At 39.9% G+C, this 19,702-nt stretch overlaps 1 protein-coding gene across 17 annotated transcripts in view; it reads right to left on the bottom strand.

Moving 5' to 3' along the window:
* Positions 1 to 19,702, bottom strand: part of LOC120429194 (armadillo-like helical domain-containing protein 3) — a 186,123-nt gene that overhangs the window by 103,417 nt on the left and 63,004 nt on the right. For 2 of the 17 annotated variants that reach the window (XM_052709043.1, XM_052709046.1), the window contains exon 6: positions 8,772 to 19,659. The exons of 14 other annotated variants lie outside the window; for them this stretch is intronic. In XM_052709043.1, coding sequence (XP_052565003.1) covers positions 9,072 to 11,018 — 1,947 coding nt within the window. In that variant the 5' untranslated portion in view covers positions 11,019 to 19,659 and the 3' untranslated portion in view covers positions 8,772 to 9,071. Of the gene's footprint in view, positions 1 to 8,771; positions 19,660 to 19,702 lie in introns of those variants that run through there. One more of the 17 variants, XR_008212297.1, reaches the window with a different exon arrangement.

The following is a 19,702-nucleotide window of genomic DNA, read 5'->3' as shown; positions in this document are numbered from 1 at the left end:
GGCTTAAAGTGATCGTTCAATTTCTTTCCGCGGTTCTAGTCGTGATCAAAAACTACTAAAAAAGTACGGCTTGGGTAGTACAAAAAGGCGCGACGAGATGTGCACTTGACTTTATTGTTCGCGATAGAGTTCTCGATGTACTCTCCTCGATAGGCTTTATTGGAATGATAGATTTCTTAAAACAAAAGGGCCGCAGGCCAATTATGTAGGCTAATGTGTGCTAATTAGTGTGTGCGTGATCGCGATCATTGATCGATTTGTTGGACACGAGAAAATTTGGTTGGTCACATTTGACCTGCGCCTTAACATTCCGCCCACCATTGAAATGCAAGTTTCAATCGAAGATCTAATCTGGTGGTGGGGGACGACTAAACTAACACCTAAACGTGATCTAACATCTACTTAATCTAAACACAAATCAATTTTCAATAAATTCACAATCTTCTGGCGATGATCTGGAACGCAGCTTCTCCTCGGCCAACGGTTGTGGGTAGAAAAGCCGGAGACGTCACAGGTTCCACGACTAACGGCTGGGGGTTGAATGGTCGGAACTCTCGAAGATGTCGATGTCCCGTTCGAGCACTTTTCCGCAGTGCAGTTGGATTTCCTAGCGATACGAAGCACGACTTTAGGTCGGGTAGAGCGGTCCAGAAACAAAATTAGATACTTAACTTGTGAGAGGACCAATAGGCCCCCTCACATCCAAACAATGCGTTGTTTGCTGGCACTGCGAACGTCAGCAGCTGGGCAGATCAGGAAGATCTGGCAGATCGGGCAGCTTGAGCAGGTCGAACAGGTCGGTTGAGCCGGTGGGGCAGGTCAGGCAAGTCGAGCAGGTCCAGCAGGCTGGCTGGACTGGTTGGGCAGGTCGAGCAAGTCGCGCAGGTCGGGCAGGCCATCTAGAGATACGAAACACGACTTCAGGGCGAGAAGGCACGATCCAGAAAATGAATTAGAAACTTAACTTGTGAGAGGGTCAACAGACCCCCTCCCAATCCAACAATGCAGGGTTTTCTGGCACCGCGAACAACACGAACAAATCAGCAGGGCAGGGCAGTTGGTACGAGGTCCTACAGAGACGAGGCAGGACTTTAGGTCGGTAGGAGTGGTCCAGAAAAAAGGTAGATACTTAACTTGTGAGAGGACCATCAGGCCCCCTCCACATCCAACAAAGCGTTCTTTTCTGGAACCACGAACGACAGGAACTACTGTGAGTCCTGAGCCGGCTGCTGATTGTCGTCGATCGGTAGGACGCAGAGCCGAGTGACGGCACGCGTGTAGACGCCGTCCGGTGTGCGAAGCTTGACGACACGAACATGCCCGTCTTTGCCGGGGAAGATCTCGATGACTCTGCCAATGCGCCACTTCTGCGGCGGAAGATTGTCCTCCTTTACCAGGACCATTGTCCCGATGCGAATGTTGTCCCTTTCGTGTGTCCACCGAGTGCGCTGCTGAAGGCCGGAGAGGTATTCCGTGGACCAGCGTTTCCAAAGACGACGAAGGTACTCTTGGATCATCTGCCACTGAGACAGGCGGTTCGTAGCAATCTCCTCATACGAAGGTTACGGTATGGCGATCAGCGGTCTGTGCACCAGGAAGTGTCCCGGTGTTAGAACGTCCAGATCGTCCGGGTTGTTGGAGATCGGCGTAAGTGGCCGCGAGTTCAAGCAGGCTTCAGCTTGGGCGAGAAAGGTGGACATCTGCTCAGCAGTCAGATTTGCGTTGCCGACAGTACGGCGGAGATGGTTCTTGAGGGACATGACGCCCGCTTCCCAGATGCCTCCGAAGTGTGGCGTCCGAGGAGGGATGAATTGGAACTGGATACCATCGGCCGAACAGCTGCGCACGACCTGATCCTGTGCTTGCTGAGTTTTGAGCAGCCGCACGAACTCGTTCAGCGTGCACCGTGCACCGACGAAATTCGTGCCGTTGTCGCTAAACAGCGTTTTCGGCACTCCGCGACGGGCCGCAAATCTCTTCAGAGCGGCGATGAATGAGTAGGCAGAAAGGTCGCCAACAAGTTCAAGATGAACTGCCTTGGCGAGTTCAAGATGAACAAACGAATACGGCCACAAAACACTTCTGTGGGGCGGCCTTGCGATGTGGTGGTCGTAGGTAGAAAGGCCCGCAGAAATCAACACCAGAGTTCAAAAACGGCAGGATTGGCAAGACCCACACAGCTGTTAGATCCCCCATGATTTGGTCCGATGTGCGAGGTTTGCAGCGAAAACAGTCAACGCACTCATGGACAACTTTTCGAGCCAGGTCACGAGCGCGAAGTGGCCAGAACTTGGCCCGTACAGCGGCGATCAACAACTGAGGCCCAGCGTGTAGGTACTTGAGAAGGTTGTAGCACATGATCATCAGTGTGAAAGGGTGTTTGTTGTCCAAGATGATCGGGTGTTTGCGATCGTAGGGCACATCAGCGTGTTGTAGACGACCACGCGTACGAAGAATACCATCCACAAGTATTGGTGACAACGACTTGAGTCTGGAGGTGGATTCTACTTGACCTGTGGTGCGAATGGCGTGCAAATCTTTTGGGAACGATTCTTGTTGGGCAAGTTTGGCGAGGCACAGGAAAGATTCGATCAGTTCCGCAGTCGAGAGAGGTCCAACTCTGCGGTTCGATCGGATGCACCCACGAGCGTTGTAGGAAAACCTTCTGTAGTAGGCTACCTTTCGAATCAGCTCGGAAAGCGACGAAGTGACACCAAAAATGCTCGTTTCAGCCACAGCAAGCAGGGCGACGGAAGGTCGTTCTTCCAGCTGTTCCTTGTCGAAAAGGTCGTCCGAAGTACGCACGATGCAGGGCCAGAATCTGCTACTCTGCCTCAGCCACGATGGTCCTTGCCACCACAACATACAGTCGATGAGCTGGGTAGCGGTCATTCCCCGAGAGATCACATCAGCAGGGTTGTCCACTCCAGGTACGAGCAGCAACACGTGTCCAGCAGTGATCTCCTGAATCTCCGAAACTCGATTGGCCACGAATTTCTTCCAGCGGGAGGGTGATGCGGCTAGCCAGTGGAGGACTATCATTGAATCCGTCCAGAAGAAAACTCGGATGTTTGGTGGGAGATTGGGTGCGATCTTTTCGTACAAATGAGCAGCGAGTAGTGCGCCGCACAGTTCGAGGCGAGGGAGATTGATTTGCTTACTTAGGGAGACGACTCTTGACTTGGCAGTTAGTGGGTTGACCGAGACTGTTCCATTGCCCGATTCGGTGCGCAAGTACGCACACGCTCCGTAGCCAAGTTCTGATGCATCACAGAAGATGTGCAGCTGCGTTTCGACAGGTTGTGAGTCAGGTGCCGCCCACCGTGGAACCGTAAACGTATTTAGAGCGTCCATATCCGTGCGAAACTCCTTCCAGTATTGCTGCTGTTTTTCGCTCAGAATACGGTCCCAGGCGACCTTGGCCTTCCACAGCTGTTGTACGAAGGTCTTAGAGCGCAAGATAACCGGTCCAACTAAGCCTTGCAAGTCGAACAACCGAGTGGTATCTGCACGCACAGAAATTTTGTGAGTTCTATAATTACTTATTATCAATCCTACAAATATTTTGTCAGTTCGACAAACACGATTGTTGATTTTACTTCGATTTTTATTGACGTGTACTAAAAATTGAGAGTGTACGTATTTTTTTCAACGTCACCGAATACCAAGATGGCCGAAAACAGAAAAAAAGGAGGCGAATGGATTTCTTCGTGCTGATTTGCCGGATTCGGCCAGTCCATAAGTATTTATAGCCTTTTGTATTGGTTCTAAGTATAATGTATTTATCTTTCCATACCAATCAGGGACGGTGGCCAATCAAACTAGGAAAAAAAACTAGGTCCAGTTCCGGACAACGTTCCGGCTTTCCTGGTAATTTCAGGTAAGAATGAATTCTATGCTTTTTTTATTTTCTTTTAGGAACAACCGAACAAATAGGGTACGTTATCCATTAGTGGACCCCTTTCCTATAGTGGACCCTCTGAAGGGTTTTTGATGAAAAATTCAATAAAATCACAATTTTAAGCGTGTTGTTCCCGGATAAACGAAAACTATATCGATTGTAGTGTGGAACTTAAAAAAACCTTATGAGTTATGGTCACCATTTGAATTAATGTTATTTGGCGGACCTTGATAATATTTGTCAAATGGTCACCATAAGTAATAGAGTTATTTTAATGTTTGTAATGGTAAACAATTTTCTTGATGACTTGGGGTTCGTCCGTGGCATTCGTCGAGGTCGGTTCGCTAAGGTTGCGTGCGCGTTTTTCAAGGAATAAAAATGTGTTTTGCGGCAATATTTCTGTGGTGATTGAGCTTACCGGGCGCGAAGGTTTTCGAGGAGTGTTGTGATGGCCAAGGGTCGTCGGTTCCCGGTGGTAAATTGGGAGAAAACCGAATTTCCTGGCCGTCATTTTAAGATTTGCTTGGTTCCGCATGCCAATTTTCGGAGCGTGGTTTCATTGTGTGCGTGAACGCGGTTCTGTTGGGCCACAAAGTCGGGTCTATGTCCTTGTATGTGTGAGGTTCTACCGGCACCGCTTGCTGGGAGCTGCGCAAGTGTGCTGATGTGGTAGTGTGTGTACGCATCCAAGAATAGGGGAGAGTGGTATCTTCTTGGGAACCAATTTAGGAAAAAAGTTTTAAAGGGCAACGAAAGAAAGAGGAAACAAAAATATTCAGAACACTGCACTGCGAAAGGTGCACAAGGTGGATGTGTGTGTTCTTTTGTGTGCTTCTTGGTAAGAAGATGACAGCAAAATCCCCGATGGGCGACTGTAGTGATATACTGAGGAAAATCTTGACAAAAGACAGCCTGAGAGGCTTGCTCTCGCGATGTTGTGGAAGCAGTTGCTGTACGCGTCGACAACATCATCACCACCATCCGTCACTGGCAGCGTCACACACGTCGTGTTCGTGGTGTTTGCGAGAGTCCGGTGGCATGAGAGGAGCACACGGGCATCAGCGGGTGAGGTTGGCCAAGGGAAACACCAAGTTTGAGGTAGGCTCGTTTATTTTTCAGAACATGTGTGAGTGCGCCCAGCACTAGTGCTTTAACAAGGTGAGTTCTTAAAATTTTGTTTTGATTTCGTTAGGCAACAACCCCAATCGACAGATTATTTTTTACTTTGATTACTGTAAAATAATAATTTAAGTTTAAGTTAACCCCTCATCCTTAACCTTAGCTATCCCCTCATCTTAAAAATGTTTATGCTTATTGATTTAATTTGAATATTTCTTCAACAGGGAGCGAGTTGTGGCGCTATAACCACGGCAAATAGTGTCCAGGGCATTTGTGGAAATACAATGTCCCATCCCCGAGGGTCCCGGAGCACCAAAACTTCTTAGCATGGTGCTCCCAACGATTTATTGCTCTAACAAACAGGAACGTGAGCGGGGGATCCCCACGTTTCTTCCTCCCCTGTAGATTCAGAACTGTATTGCTGTTTGAACATTCGTGTTCAAACTCAATCCAATTCAACGAATCATCTTTGCGGTTAACTTTACGCAGTTGGCCTGGCCGCTTTAACGTTTGTGATGTTTCAAAACAATTTATTGCAATGGGGCACTGCAATTGTTAATAATGACAAGAGGATGCTAGGCGTTAATCAACCTAAGACATTTTCCAGGATGCCCTCGAAAGACTGGCTGCGCTAGGGTTAGATTAGATTAGATTAGATTAGTAAACAATTTTCTTGATGACTTTAAAAAACTATTTGAGGATGTTTACTCAAATGGTTACCCTAAATCATAAGGTGATTTTTAAGTTCAAATGGTTCATATTGATTCACGATTACCATATAGAAACATTAAATACCCATTTTAAAAATAGTTAGAATTTGCTAAAAGCGTTTACCAAATTTGACTATGTTTTGTTTTCAAATGAAAGAATCAAACTTTTTTGTCTGTAGCTTCATAAGGGTTTGGGTTTGTGCTGGAGTCGGATTTGGGCAACTTCCGGAACAAGATTTTGTCTGACTAAGTTGCCGGAAAAGTGTACGATCTACTCAACGATGGTGGGGCTGATAAAAGCGAAGAATTACAACTTTGGCGGAGATTTTGTGAACCATATGGTAAAGGCATTCACTATACACCAAGTTATGTGGACATCATTTGGCTTACTTGCCCCTGAATTTTACCCACATTTGAGCTGCCAAAGAAAGCCAATCCGAAGTTTGCCAATTTTAATTGACAGAATCTAAACCTACCTACAAAAAAAGAAAACAAACTGAGGAGCTCAAGAACAAAAAGGCTCGAAAATGTCGGTTCCTTTTGATGCGCTACAATTCCTTTGAGTTTCGTTGACGATGCAATTTTAAGCATATCATGTTTGTGATAATTGTTACTTTATTTCAATTGTATGAGCGAATCATTTTTCAACAGTTGATAATTTTGGATTTACGGCATATTTGCGAGAGCAGGTAACGAGCGTAGCGAGAGAAGAGAAACGAAAGAGCGCGCCAGACAGAGTATTATTACTCTGCTTTGCGCGCTCTCTCGTTTCTCTTCTCTCGCTATGCTCGTTACCTGCACTCGTTGCAGGCTGGCGCAGGCAAAAACAGTCTGAAGTGAAACGTTTGTGCGGCTGGTTGTTGTCTACGTTTTGTTCGCAGGTATAATTTTCAAACAAATCATTTGATTTACCAGATACTTTGTTTACATTTTTCTTATTGATCATTTCAGCGCCGTGGAGAACTTGAAACAACGGAACAGCTGGTGCGGGAGGATTCGATCGGCAATCAACAGAGATCTTGGCGGCAGCCGACCGACAAAACAAAATCGAAGCGAACGCACGATTGGCATTAATCAAGGAAATCATTTGAATCATCAGCTAAGTACACATATTTGAATGTCGGTTATCGATTCTACTCGATACTTTGTGATTTTTGTTTCTTATTTTTTCAGGTTTGGACGACTTTGGCAGTATGATCAACCAAACAGAATCGGCAATCAACAAGAGTTAAAGCCAAAAAAGTTTTAATATTATTGTTGTGAACCATCCGTCAAAAAGTGAACAATTCTGTAAAAATTAGGTAGGTAAAAAATGCTAGAAAAACTATTAAAAACCATGTGAAAACTATTTCTAAAATAGTAGCGCTCGGTAAAAATAGCAAGAAAAACCCTAAAAAACCATTTGTAAAACAGAAGCAGCAAGATTAAAAATTAAAAAAAAAACCTTAAAATACCAATTAAAAACCATTTCTGAAACAGTTAAAACCGGAGGAAAAAGGTCGCTTCCACGCGAAAATTAACTTTATTTTTACCATTACACAAATGGTAATCTGACGAAACGTTGTTCGGAGATTTTTAAGGTTACCGTTGCTAACCACCCTCATCTCAGATGGTCGAACTTTATGAAAAATGGTAGGGTACCATTTCCGATATGGTATTTTAAAGGTTTTCCTACCATTTTTCTAATAGTGGTTACGATTTCTGAAATGGTAAGAAAACCATTTAACAAAAAGTTTTTTTAAGGTTCTCGTTTATGCGGGAATTGTCTACAAATCTTTTATTTGGAATATTCAGCATCATTTAGAACAATGTTGACTGACATTGAATTGTCCTTTTCACCAAAATAAGTGTTTTGAGTTCGACATCTGAAATCAGCCATGGCCACTAGCATTTTCGCAACAAAACTGCATTTATATTTTATGATTAAATTAACCATCCAATCATTTTTTGACTGATTATTTAACTTTAGCAAGTCGAAGTAATGTAAGTTTAAGGATCTTTACTAAAATAAAGCGAAGAAATGAAATTTTTGAGCAAAAATTAAGGGGGTCCAATATAGGACAACGAAAATCCAAACTTTTCCAAAAGTGGACCCCTGTTAATAAAACCTTCAAAAATGATGAAAACTGTGTATTTTAAGCAAAAGTTTCTCTAAAACATGCAATAAATGCTTGTTGTTATCAACCTAAACGCATATTTTTCCAATTACGAGTATAAATATAGCTGTTTTCATGTTAAAAGTACCAAAAATGCTGAAGCCGTAAGAATTTATAATTAATCAAAACTATAGTTAATTGTACTTAACTGAAGCATCATAATTGCAGTTTGAAATGATATTTTGTAATAATAAATCAATAACAAAACATTTTTTCACAATAAACATGCGTGGTTTTATCAGCAACTGTAAACAATTCTATTGTTTAGTTTCGGTCAACCATTTATGTAATTAATATGGAAAAATTTGCATCAAGATTACTTTTTTCAAATTATTTTTATGTTTACAGTGGTTTTTGAAACGTTTTCTCTGATCTTTTTCGGAAATAAATGTGTTTAAATGTCTGTTAGGTTTTTTGTTGTTTAAAGCCAAATTGGTTAACAAAAAATATTTGTTTATGATGAAAAGTGAGCAAAATCCATCTTTTATTCATTATATCTATCATAAGACCTACACCATGCATCAAAACATCAAATATCGGTAAAATTTGGTATAAAAATAACAGTTTGCCTATAGTGGACCCGGGTCCACAATCGGATTATGGACCCGGGTCCACTATAGGAAAAGGGGTCCATAACAGGCAAAAAAAACTTTTTTTTCAATTGGCTATTTTTCTGCTCAAAAACAAATAACTGATGAAACAAATAGTCAAAATTGTTCAAAAGACTTCAGATTTCTTTGTTTTGTACAAAGGGTTATGAAAAAGTGCTTAAAATATTGAAAATTTGTGAAAAATGTGCTTCGGCTCTACTAGGGGGTCCACTAATGGTTAAAATACCCTAAGTTGATTGACAAGTGATAAAAATATTTTAAATTTTATTTTCAGTATATTCCCAAAATGATCCCACAGTGACGACAGCCATGGATTATCCAGGGTTCCCCAGGGAGCTGCTAGAAAATAGGGTTTAATACGAGGATAAAGAAGTGATTGACCGAGTCGATTTTCATGAAGAATGTAAGTTTGAGTAGTATATTGTAAAAAATAAAATATAAACAAACTTAGAAACAATATTTCGTTTTAATAAAATAAAAAAGAAGAAGAAAACGAAAAACCAGAAAAGCAATTTGATAAAATGGATTCTTCTTTTGATAAACATGTTTGTTGATCCACCACTCATGATTGTTGTTAGAGTAAAAGTGTCACAAACAAAAAGTGAATTTGACAAACATGTTTACTGGCCCTGAGATGACAATCCTGTTTGTGGGATGCACCCAACATTTTGCTAGGTTTACAATCGGATTTTTCTGCGTGTGATACAACCAGACGTTTGGTGATTGGCACTCGAACGTCCCAAATTGGAACCTTGAACAGGAACACATCGTCCGCTAGTTGCCACAGCAGTCCCAAGGTCTTGATCGGCGCCGACGACGAATCTAATTCGAACTCACTGCGGTTTTCGCGAAGTTCAGCCGGGATGTTTTGGATGATTGTGGAGCTGTTTGAAGCCCACTTACACAACTTAAAGCCGGCCGACCCGAGAAGCTCAATAAGCTGACGGCTGAGTTCAATCCCTTCTCTTGCCGTTGCCACCCCGCAAAGTAGATCATCCATGTAAAAGTCGATTGCTAACACCTTTGCCGCCTCAGGGAATCTGTGCTCTTCTTCCAGAGCGAGTTGTTTCAAACAGCGGGTGGCGAGAAAGGGTGCGGACGCAGTGCCGTACGTTACCGTCCGAAGCTCGTACGTCTGTAGTGGTTCAGTAGGACTTTCTCGATACAAAATTCGCTGGAGATGCCGATCGTCGGGATGTACTAACACCTGTCTGTACATCTTTTCTATGTCTGCTACCAACACGAACGGCTCGAGGCGAAAGCGTAAGATCAGGCTGAACAAGTCGTCTTGTACAACAGGTCCAACTGCGAGGGCATCGTTCAGGGAGATACCTGTGTCAGTCGCACACGAAGCATCGAAGACGACGCGTAGTTTGGTAGTGGTGCTCTCCGGTCGTTCGATACAGTGGTGTGGCATGTAGTACGGTTTAGCTTGGGCTGTAAGAGCATCGTTACAAGGATCAACTACCGACATGTGCCCAAGATCTACGTATTCCCTGATGAATGCTGCGTACGACTCTCCAAGTGTGGGTTTGCTTTGCAATCGACGCTCGATGTAGTGGAATCTACGCTCAGCTATCGCACGTGACTCGCCCAATTTCTCCAATACAGCTTCCTTCTTGGGCAGACGTACGACAAAGCGACCAGTAGAATCCCGAATTGTTGTTTTTGCGAAGTACTCCTCACACTGCTTTTCTTCCACCGAAAGAACGCTCTCTGAATGGCACGACTCTAACTCCCAAAAACGAGCTACTTGTTTCTCCAGATCTGGGTTGCTACAGACCATAGTGAGCGACGATGGTCTGGACGAGGTGCTGCACTTGCTCGACACGATCCAACCAAAGCCGGTCTCCTTGAGAATGGGTAGGTTCGGTCCAAGATCAATGAAACCATTCAGCAAGAGACGGTAGTGAACTTCAGCGCCGATGATCAAGTCTATTTGGTTTGGTTCGAAAAAGCGAGGATCGGCGAGGAACAACGACGATGGTATTGGGTGCGTCCAAGTCTTGGTCTGCACACAGTCCGACGGAGCAATGGGCTTGAACTCCGGCAAAATGTGGAACTTCAGATCAATGGAGTAGTCTGTCCACCGAGAGAGAATCTTGGTCAACGTAGACTGCTTCGAAACAGCTTGACTGGAACCAACACCTTTTAGCGACAGCGGGTCATTCTGCCTGCGAAGAACCAGCTTCTGCGCCAGACGTTCACTCATGAGATTCCGCTCCGAACAGCAATCCAGGAGCGCGCGAGCGAGGTAAGTGTTCCCATGAGAGTCTGCGATCTTGACCACGGCCGTCGAGAGGAAAACAACGTTGGCATTGTTCGGCGTACAAGCATCTAGCGACAACGAGGGTTGATCGGAGGTAGCATAGCATAGGCGTAGCATAGGCGGAGCGGAGGTTTGCGATTGCGATTGGGAAATTGAGGCTCTACTGGGCTGGGTCTGGAACTGGGCGTTTGTAGTGTAATGCGACAACGTGAGCTCCTGATTTGGTGTGTTTGGTGACCGACGATGGAGCATGGTGTGGTGTCGCTGACCACAAACGCGACATGCTGAGCTAGGACAAGCCCGTGCCAAATGGAAAGGATTGAGGCAATTAAAACAAAGCCCAATTTTCTTGGCTAACTCGTACCTCTGGAAGGGATTCAACTTGAGGAAGGATTCGCATTTGAAAGGAGAGTGGGTGTGTTTTGACAAAATGGACAACTTTTGATCTGGGAGCTTGTTGTTGTCGTGAGCGTAGAACCGAACTTCGTCTTGGGGGTTGGTTTGCTAGCTTCCTGGCGATGCTCCTGCACACGTGGCTTTTTGTTGACCAGTGGCTGAAGCGTGGTTAGGTGATCTTGAAGAAATTTGAGCATCTCCTTGTAATCGGGTACTTCTCGCGACTTGTGGTGGTTCTCCCAGCGGCGTTGTGTGTCCGTGTCCAAACGACTATACAGCAAGTGTGCAAGTATAGGTGACCAGTCGTCGTCCGTCTTGAGTCCGAGCTTCTTCAGCTGCATCAGGTTGCGTTCAAACGAGTCGATAAGGGTGCTTAGTGCTTCGTAGGATTCTCGTTTGATCGGTTCGGTGTCCAACAGGTCGTCCATCAGCGCGCGGGAGATGAGTTTGTTGTTCTCGTACCGCAGTGTCAGCAGGTCCCACGTGACATCAAAGTTGGTTTCATTCACATCCACTCCTTCCACGATTGTGTTGGCACCAAGCTGAACCAACGAGCGAAGGTAATTCAGCTTATCCACACCTGACAGCGACGGGTCCTTGTCGTTCACACTTTTGAACGCGTCACGAAAGCTCATCCATTTAGTTAGATCACCGTCAAAGGATTGGATTTTAAAACATGGGAGTTGAAATCGAGAGGAGAGGGGTTGGCAGGGCGGAGGGGCAAGGGAAGAAGCTTCAGCAGTCGGTTTAACACGCTTCGAGACCAGAAAGTCCTTGAGGTCCAAATAACGATTTTCGAAATCCAATCTGGTCACCTTGTTTGTTTCTCGTGCTTGCTGCTTCTTCTCCTTTGCTTCGGGGTCTTTGGGTTCGCTGGCCGAACTTAAATCTTGTTCATGCTTCGACTCAAGTCTGGCCCGATTTTCCATAAAATCCTTGAAAACCGTTTCCAGTCGCTCCAGACGAGATTCAACCTTCGGTGCGTCTCCTTTCGCATCGAAATTTTCTACGAAATCCTCCAAATTGGCGAGTGAGTCGAAAAGGCCACGCTCAAATTTGAAAAGGTCACGAAGCGACGCCATTTTGTAGAAGTCGCAATCCCACGTTTTATTTGGAAATCCAATGTCCAATTTTCCCAAATTTTTCCCAAAATCACTAATGTTTCGAATTTCGCATTCAACTTTTAGTTTTTGTAGTAAAAAAGAGCACTTCCCTTCTGGGTGTACTCACGCTACCAGCCTATTGTGCTATACCCGAGCGACGCCGCCGAGCGCGCGTTGTGGAGGATGGCTTGATCTCGTTCGTAGATGCTCCTTCACTGTGCTCCACGGGCGTCTCGAAGATGCTGCAGGCCGTCGGTGTCCCACGACGAGGCAGGAACAGGTCACGCCGATGCTGGAGATCGACGTCGAAGAGGGCCACAGCAATCAATCAGGAACGTGTTCGGTGATAGCGTCACCAGCAAGATCACTTTTTCGGCGATTGTTACAATCCGGTTACATCACGGTTGTTACAATCCGGTCCTCGAAGGACCAAAAAAATGTTTGTGCACTGATTCGCCGGATTGTAGGTGGCTTAAAGTGATCGTTTGATTTCTTTCCGCGGTTCTAGTCGCGATCAAAAACTACTAAAAAAGTACGGCTTGGGTAGTACAAAAAGGCGCGACGAGATGTGCACTTGACTTTATTGTTCGCGATAGAGTTCTCGATGTACTCTCCTCGATAGGCTTTATTGGAATGATAGATTTCTTAAAACAAAAGGGCCGCAGGCCAATTATGTAGGCTAATGTGTGCTAATTAGTGTGTGCGTGATCGCGATCATTGATCGATTTGTTGGACACGAGAAAATTTGGTTGGTCACATTTGACCTGCGCCTTAACAGAATGAAACGCAAAGACTCGGAACAGTTTGGAGCAATTTTGGCCGACAAGATGAGACTGGGGAATACGTTGCAGACGTTGGCGTTGATCTACGCTTTGATAAAGCGGGTTCTGATCGTGACTCCGAGCAGTTTGGTGGACAACATCAAGATCGTGGAAGTTCTGGACCCAAAGATTCTGTAACTGCATCAACTCCAAGAAGAAAGACTTTGTCATCGCTCAATGCCATGTCAGACAAATGACAAATTCGGCAAATAATTTGCGGTGCACCTGTTCGCAACCCAACGAGTTGTCGCATGGGGGGGGGGGGAGATGGGAGAGGAGGGTGCGGTCAATATCGTTTTTTTCATCATATCTAACATACAAAAAAACTGAGTTCACAAATAAAAAGAAATTCCAAGATAAGGGTCAAATAAGTTTAAAACATTCATATACAACAGTTAGATGCGTCTGCACTATGGTACATTGGGTGGCCAAGTTTCAAAAAAGTGACCTTCTCCAAATATTTTATGGTATTTTTTTCTCGAAAGTAAACATTCTAACTAAGAAAAATCCAAATTTTCAAAGCTCTAAGTTTGTTCATTACGGAGATACGCAAGCTGAAAGTCAAAAAAATGGAGTAAAAAACAAGCGTTTTTCGTAAAAAAGGCTGATTGTTTAATTTTAACATAGCTCAGCCATTTTAAATATTTTATTAGGACAATTATACATCGTTGGAAAGGTAATGAGATAACCTTTGAAACTATTAATAGATAAAATGTTGTTTCCAAACCAAAAACTGAAGTTTTCATTGAATAACTGAAGCATGTTTTTGACAAAACTTATTTTTTTGTGTTTGTTAATCGAGTACTTTTTTTGCTAACCGATGCTAAATATGAAACTAAGATCACTTGAAAGATTGGATCATAAGCTAACATTGCTGAAATTTCCAGCCTGCGATTTTTTGCGTTTTCGGAGATATGCCATTTTGAACATTTACGTTTTATCAAAATTTGCTGCAATCTACATATGCGCCCGTTTATTTCACTTGCTTTGCTACATACTTCGTGGGCATCGTCGCTTCAAAAATCAATACCTGGTTTCAAGAAGTTCGAAATGACTTTATTGGAATTTTCTGTTGCCTACATTCAAAATTGAGTACCGTAAAACGGGGTGACTTTGATAGCCGGGGTGACTTTGATAGGTTTGCGATTTTTCCGCAAAATGAAGAGTACAATTAAAATACGTAAGGAATGGTTCAGAAACATACTGACCGTGGTAGAGAAGTGTTCAAAGTACCTCAAGAAGAACTTTTCATAAATTTTTGAAAGGTTTATAAAGTTAGTTAACTATAGTTAAGAAAATGTTGATGGAAGTCATTATTTTAAACTTCTCAAAGTGTCATAATTTTCTCAATGATCATGATTTTTAATCGGAAAACGAAATGCATTTTTGGATTCTTTGGACAATTTTCCACTAGGAGAAGGTTTAATAAGTTTGTAAATAATAAATATTATCTGTTTTTGAAACACAGTTTAAAAAAAAACTTCAAATTTATAGGCATTTTTAGTTGAACAAATTTCATGTAAAATGTGAAAACTTGTGATTCGTGCTTCGAATTCAGTATAAAATGCAATATAAATCGATAATTTTATAAACAAAACTAGTTTTAACAAATTTCAGGCAAAATTCCGACTTTTTAACAATTTTACCTAAAATTTATATGTATTTAGTTAAAAAGCTTATAAACATAGTTAACTTAACATAAACATTGATTTTTTTTCTTGCAAACTATATCAGCTACTTTAGTGATGGTACATTTAACGTACAAATAAAGTTTGAACATCTTAAATATGATTTTAACAAGAAAAACTATGACTATCAAAGTCACCCCGGAATTAAAACTAAGAATTTTTAACGTAACTATTTTTCTAAACACAATTGAAAAAACTTTTTTTCCAAAATTGTGCATGGACTTTGTGTGGCCTACCCCAGTACATGTTTTAAAAAGAATAATCTTGAGAAAAACCTTACCTGTTGAAAAATATTCTAAAAACAAATTGAAATCCTATCAAAGTCACCCCGGTTTACGGTACCTTAGTCAAAATGAGGTATTCGTACCGAAGTTTCTCAAGCGAAACTGGAGAATCTCATGGTACGTTCGTTTGAAAAGCCGGTGCGGCTTTGAGTGCCGCACTCGTCGAGTGCCAGTTTTGGTTCAAACGAACGGTTCAGATTTGCTCTGAGTTTTTATGCTTGTGTGCGTGCTTGGGGTTTTGTTTTGGTTTTAAAAACGTCAGTTTAAATTGAATCGTTGCGAATTTAACATCGAGCTAGAGATAAGTATCAAAAGCAATTATATTTTTATCCTATTAAAATTGTGCATTTTTTTAACTCAGGTTAGGTCAGAGTAGGCCATTCACCGTTCTACAACATCTTGGCCACAAGATCCGGCGCTCGATCCGGCGCCATTGGTTCTGAAAACAACGATTTCTTCTTCAGTGGCAAACGTTCGTTTTTGCCGGAGTCGATCACGGTCAACCTACCAAGCCGGTGTGGATCACAAGCGGAGGCGATTATTGGTGGCCGCTCGTTGCGGGAACAATGTCATCGTGTGGAAGAATCCCTCACCAACAGAACCTCTTAACTCAAACTCAACGACGTGTATCTGACGGTGTACCGGGTCGGCAACGACGCACCAACAAACCACTCTCTCAAAAAAGACCATCAATCTGCTCGGATGGTCCAAGGCTTGGGCATTGCTTCTAAAGAAACATACTTACTGCATTTCAACATTAGGAGAAGAAATTAATAGTAAAATATATTACTATTAAAATCATGATTGCATTTGGTAACATTTCAAGTGCTTTCATAAATATTCCTATTTTTTAGCAAATCGGTTTTCAAGTTGATTTCACTTCATAGAAAAAATGTTTTTAGTTTTGTGTTCAATATGGAAGAAGTTTGTGTTGAAGCTTTTTTTAAATAACAAATAAATTGTATTAAACTTTCAAATATAATTGTTTATAAAATATTTTCATTTGTAAAATAAAATAATAAATTTTAGACGTAATGTTAGACTTTTATGATTATTTAATGAAATTGTTGGATAAGGTAATTGCCAACGAGTTGAAATAACGCTACGGGGGCGAAAGCCCCTTATGGTTAAAGTTCCATTAATAAAATCAACAAACCTTCAATGCTATCCAAAAGAGGGCAAATAAATTCTAAATTATTTTTAAACTTAAAAAAATCGAAGAACTCTTGCAATTCTAAACAATCCAGAAATTCTACAAAACTGTAGAATTCAAAAAAAATTATAGTTTCTTAAACTTTAATAATTTCAAAACATCGATAAAAAATCAAAATTCCTAAAATTGCTAACATGAATTTCAAAAAATCATAGATAATTATTTCTGAAATCACTACAATTCCGTAAGTTTTAAAAATGACTACAGTTTAATTTTTTTTAATTCCTAAAATATCTAAAATACCAAAAACTCGAATTACTAAAATTTCTAATTACCAGAAATTTAAAAATTCTTAAATTTCAGGAATTCATCCAATTGTAACAAAATATCTACAATTCCATTAACACTTTTAATTCCAATAAAAACAGAATTTTCTTCTCTTAAATTCCTGAAATATCTTCAATGCCAAAAAAATACCCAGAAATTTTTAAAACTTCAAAAGTTTTCAGAATATTTGAAAATTATAAAATTTCAAAATTTCTCAAATTCTTTTAATCCTAAGATCACTGGAATTCCTAAAACTCTACAAATAACTGATTTTTTTACAATTCCACTCCCAAATTCCAAAATTCTAAAATACATCAATTCCAAAAATACCTCAAATTCCCAAAATTCCTGAAACTTTGTGGAATTTAAAAAAAATCAAAGTTCATCAAACGATTCAAATATTTTTGAATTAAAATATAAATAAAATCATAAAAAATATATCTTTTTCAATGTTTGGAATTTAAGTAGTTTCAGAAGATTTATAGATTTTAGGAATGATAGGAAATTTAGAAATTTAAAGAATAGGTTTAAAAATTCCTGAATTTTTCATGAAATCTCGAATTGTTAGAAAATTTTAGATATGAAGAATTTTAAAAAATCTCGAATCCTTAAATTTTATTTTAATTATTTTTGATGTTTTTTTTTATTTTATAAGTTTTATAAATTTAAGGATTTTCTGGAATTTCTGAATTATAAAAAATAGGAATTTTAAGATTTCAGAAATACAAAAAAAACTCTAAAAGTCCATAATAGATAAAAAAAAACCCAGATTTTTTTTAAATTTTCAAAATCTAAAAACTCTTCAAATTGCTAAAATTTAAAAAAAAAAATTCAAAATCAAGAAGTTTGAAAATTCTGGAAATTTCTAATTCTGAAATTGCGAAAAAATCGTTCTTGCTTGAATTCCTGAATATCCTATAATCCCTGAATTTCCATCAATTCCTAGAATTCTTACAACTCTTAATTTCCTTACAGTCCAGATTTTTTTTTTGAATACTAAAATTCCAGATATCTGCAAATTCTTACATTCTAGAATATTTTAAAACTCCTAAATTTCAAAATCTGTAAAAACTCCGTAAAACTAAAAAAAAAAACAATAATTTCTAACAGAAATTTGTTTTCGGGAATCCCATAAATTTCTTTTATTTCAGAAAAATCCAAAAACTTCAACATTTCTAAAAATTCCTAGAGTTTTTAAAGTTAATTTTTTTTCAAATAAAAAAATATATTCAATATTCTTTAAAATAGTACAATTTTCTATATAAATTTATTTTTATAAATTAAAATAGAATATTATACTTTTTCATGAATATTATTTTTTTTTACATTTTAAATACAAATTTTTTTAAGTCTTTCTGTAATTTTTTTAATTCTATTATTTAGAATTTAAGAATATTAAATATTTCCGGAATTAATTTTTTTAATAACTTTTATCTTTGGATCTTTTATAACCTCCTGTTGTTTCTTCCTTGACTTGATATAAAGTGTTATGCTAACAAGTTGACGTGCCCAATAAAACAACAAATTACAAAAAAAAATACAAATTATAATAGTTAAGAAATTTCAGAGATTTTAGAAATTTCAGGATTTCAAGGAATATAAAAAAAACTTAGAGAATTTGAGAAAATCTGTGGAATTAAAAAAAAACAGGAAATTCAGAAATCTTAGAACTTTTGAAATTTCTTGATTGCTTTAATTCTTTCAAAATTTATTCAATTTGAGGAAATTGAGAGTTTTGTTTGTTTCCTAATTAAGGATTATCGGAAGTTTTGGGAATTTGGGTAACTTATTTTTTTTTATTTCCCACTTTCTGTTTTAGGAATTATATAAAATTTTGTAAAATTCGGAAATTGAGGAATTTAATAAAAATTAAAAAATCTGGAAAAAAATTAAAAATGTTATAATTTTTTTAAATTTATTTTAATGATTACATTTAAAAACTGTTAATTAACTTTAGGAAATTTTAGGAATTTATATTGTATTGAAATTTCTAGATTTTTTTTAAAATTATTAGTTAACGAATCATTAAGAATTCTAGGAATTTTTAAATTATATTTTTTATGGAAATTTAGAATGTTAAGAGTATATAAGGCTGGCTACTCAAATTGTATTCAAAGCTTTTGTAGAATTTTGTTTCACATTTTTTTCTTTCAAGAGGTTTAGGATTTTAGGAATGTTGAATTTTTTTGGATTGTGTAATTTTTTTTTGCGTTTTTGTAATTTCTAGATAATTTTGGAGTTTTGTGTTTTTTTAAATTCTTGGTCTTTTTAAATGTTTGGATTTTCGTAAATTTATGGAATTTATTAATATTTTTGCCTTGACATTTTTTAATGTTTTGTATTTTCGGCTTTTTTGATCAAATTTTATAATTATAGGTTTGGTTTTGCCATAAAATACTACAGAAGACGGACTTGAATACTTCGCTAAATCGAGTTACCTTTGTCCCGGGACCATAATTGGCTGGTTCATCCCGACTGTGTCCACAGCGGGAAAGTCGACTTTACTATCGCAAAGTATTTCAAGTAGCTTGTAGAATATTTTATTTTCTTCATTTTTTTACTGATCTAATATCACACAATACATTTCACAAAATACACAAAATGTTGCACTTTCTCTGGTTTTATTGGTTAACCTGTTCGTTAAAATCGCCGAGAACGTCCGTGATTATCCTTCGATCGTAGCTCCGCACTCGGCCAGCTCGTCAGCATGTTCGCCATCAGGTTCCAGGTTGGTACCAGCATCAAATTTAGCGGCAGTCCCTGCCGTTCAGCATCAACATGCTTTCCAGGTTCCAGTTCGGAGTGTGTCCTGATGGCATCAGCATCATATTCAGCAATAGTCCCTGCAGGATCATCCACTCAGGCATTCCTTCCGGTTCGAAGAGTTGGTAGGCTTGATGATGCCCTTGTACCGTTGACTTTTGTAATCACTGTGCTGTTTGCATTTTTCCGGAAGGAACGATCGAGTGCCTAGCTGCCCTTCTTGCGAATCTTGACCTGTCGTCGTCCGTCCGGAAGAAATCGTTCCCCAAAACGGCATCGCTTGTATTCCTTCTTGACGTACATCGGCAGAACTTGCTTCTATGGGATGGTTTCCTCTTCGAACAAAGCGCTTAGCCACCTGAAAGTAATAATGAAAATTATTAAACAACTCAGAATGTGTA

This window comes from Culex pipiens, chromosome 1, assembly GCF_016801865.2.
Source record: "Culex pipiens pallens isolate TS chromosome 1, TS_CPP_V2, whole genome shotgun sequence".
Classification (NCBI taxonomy): Eukaryota; Metazoa; Arthropoda; class Insecta; order Diptera; family Culicidae; genus Culex; species Culex pipiens.
This window is presented reverse-complemented; position numbering and strand designations above follow the sequence as displayed.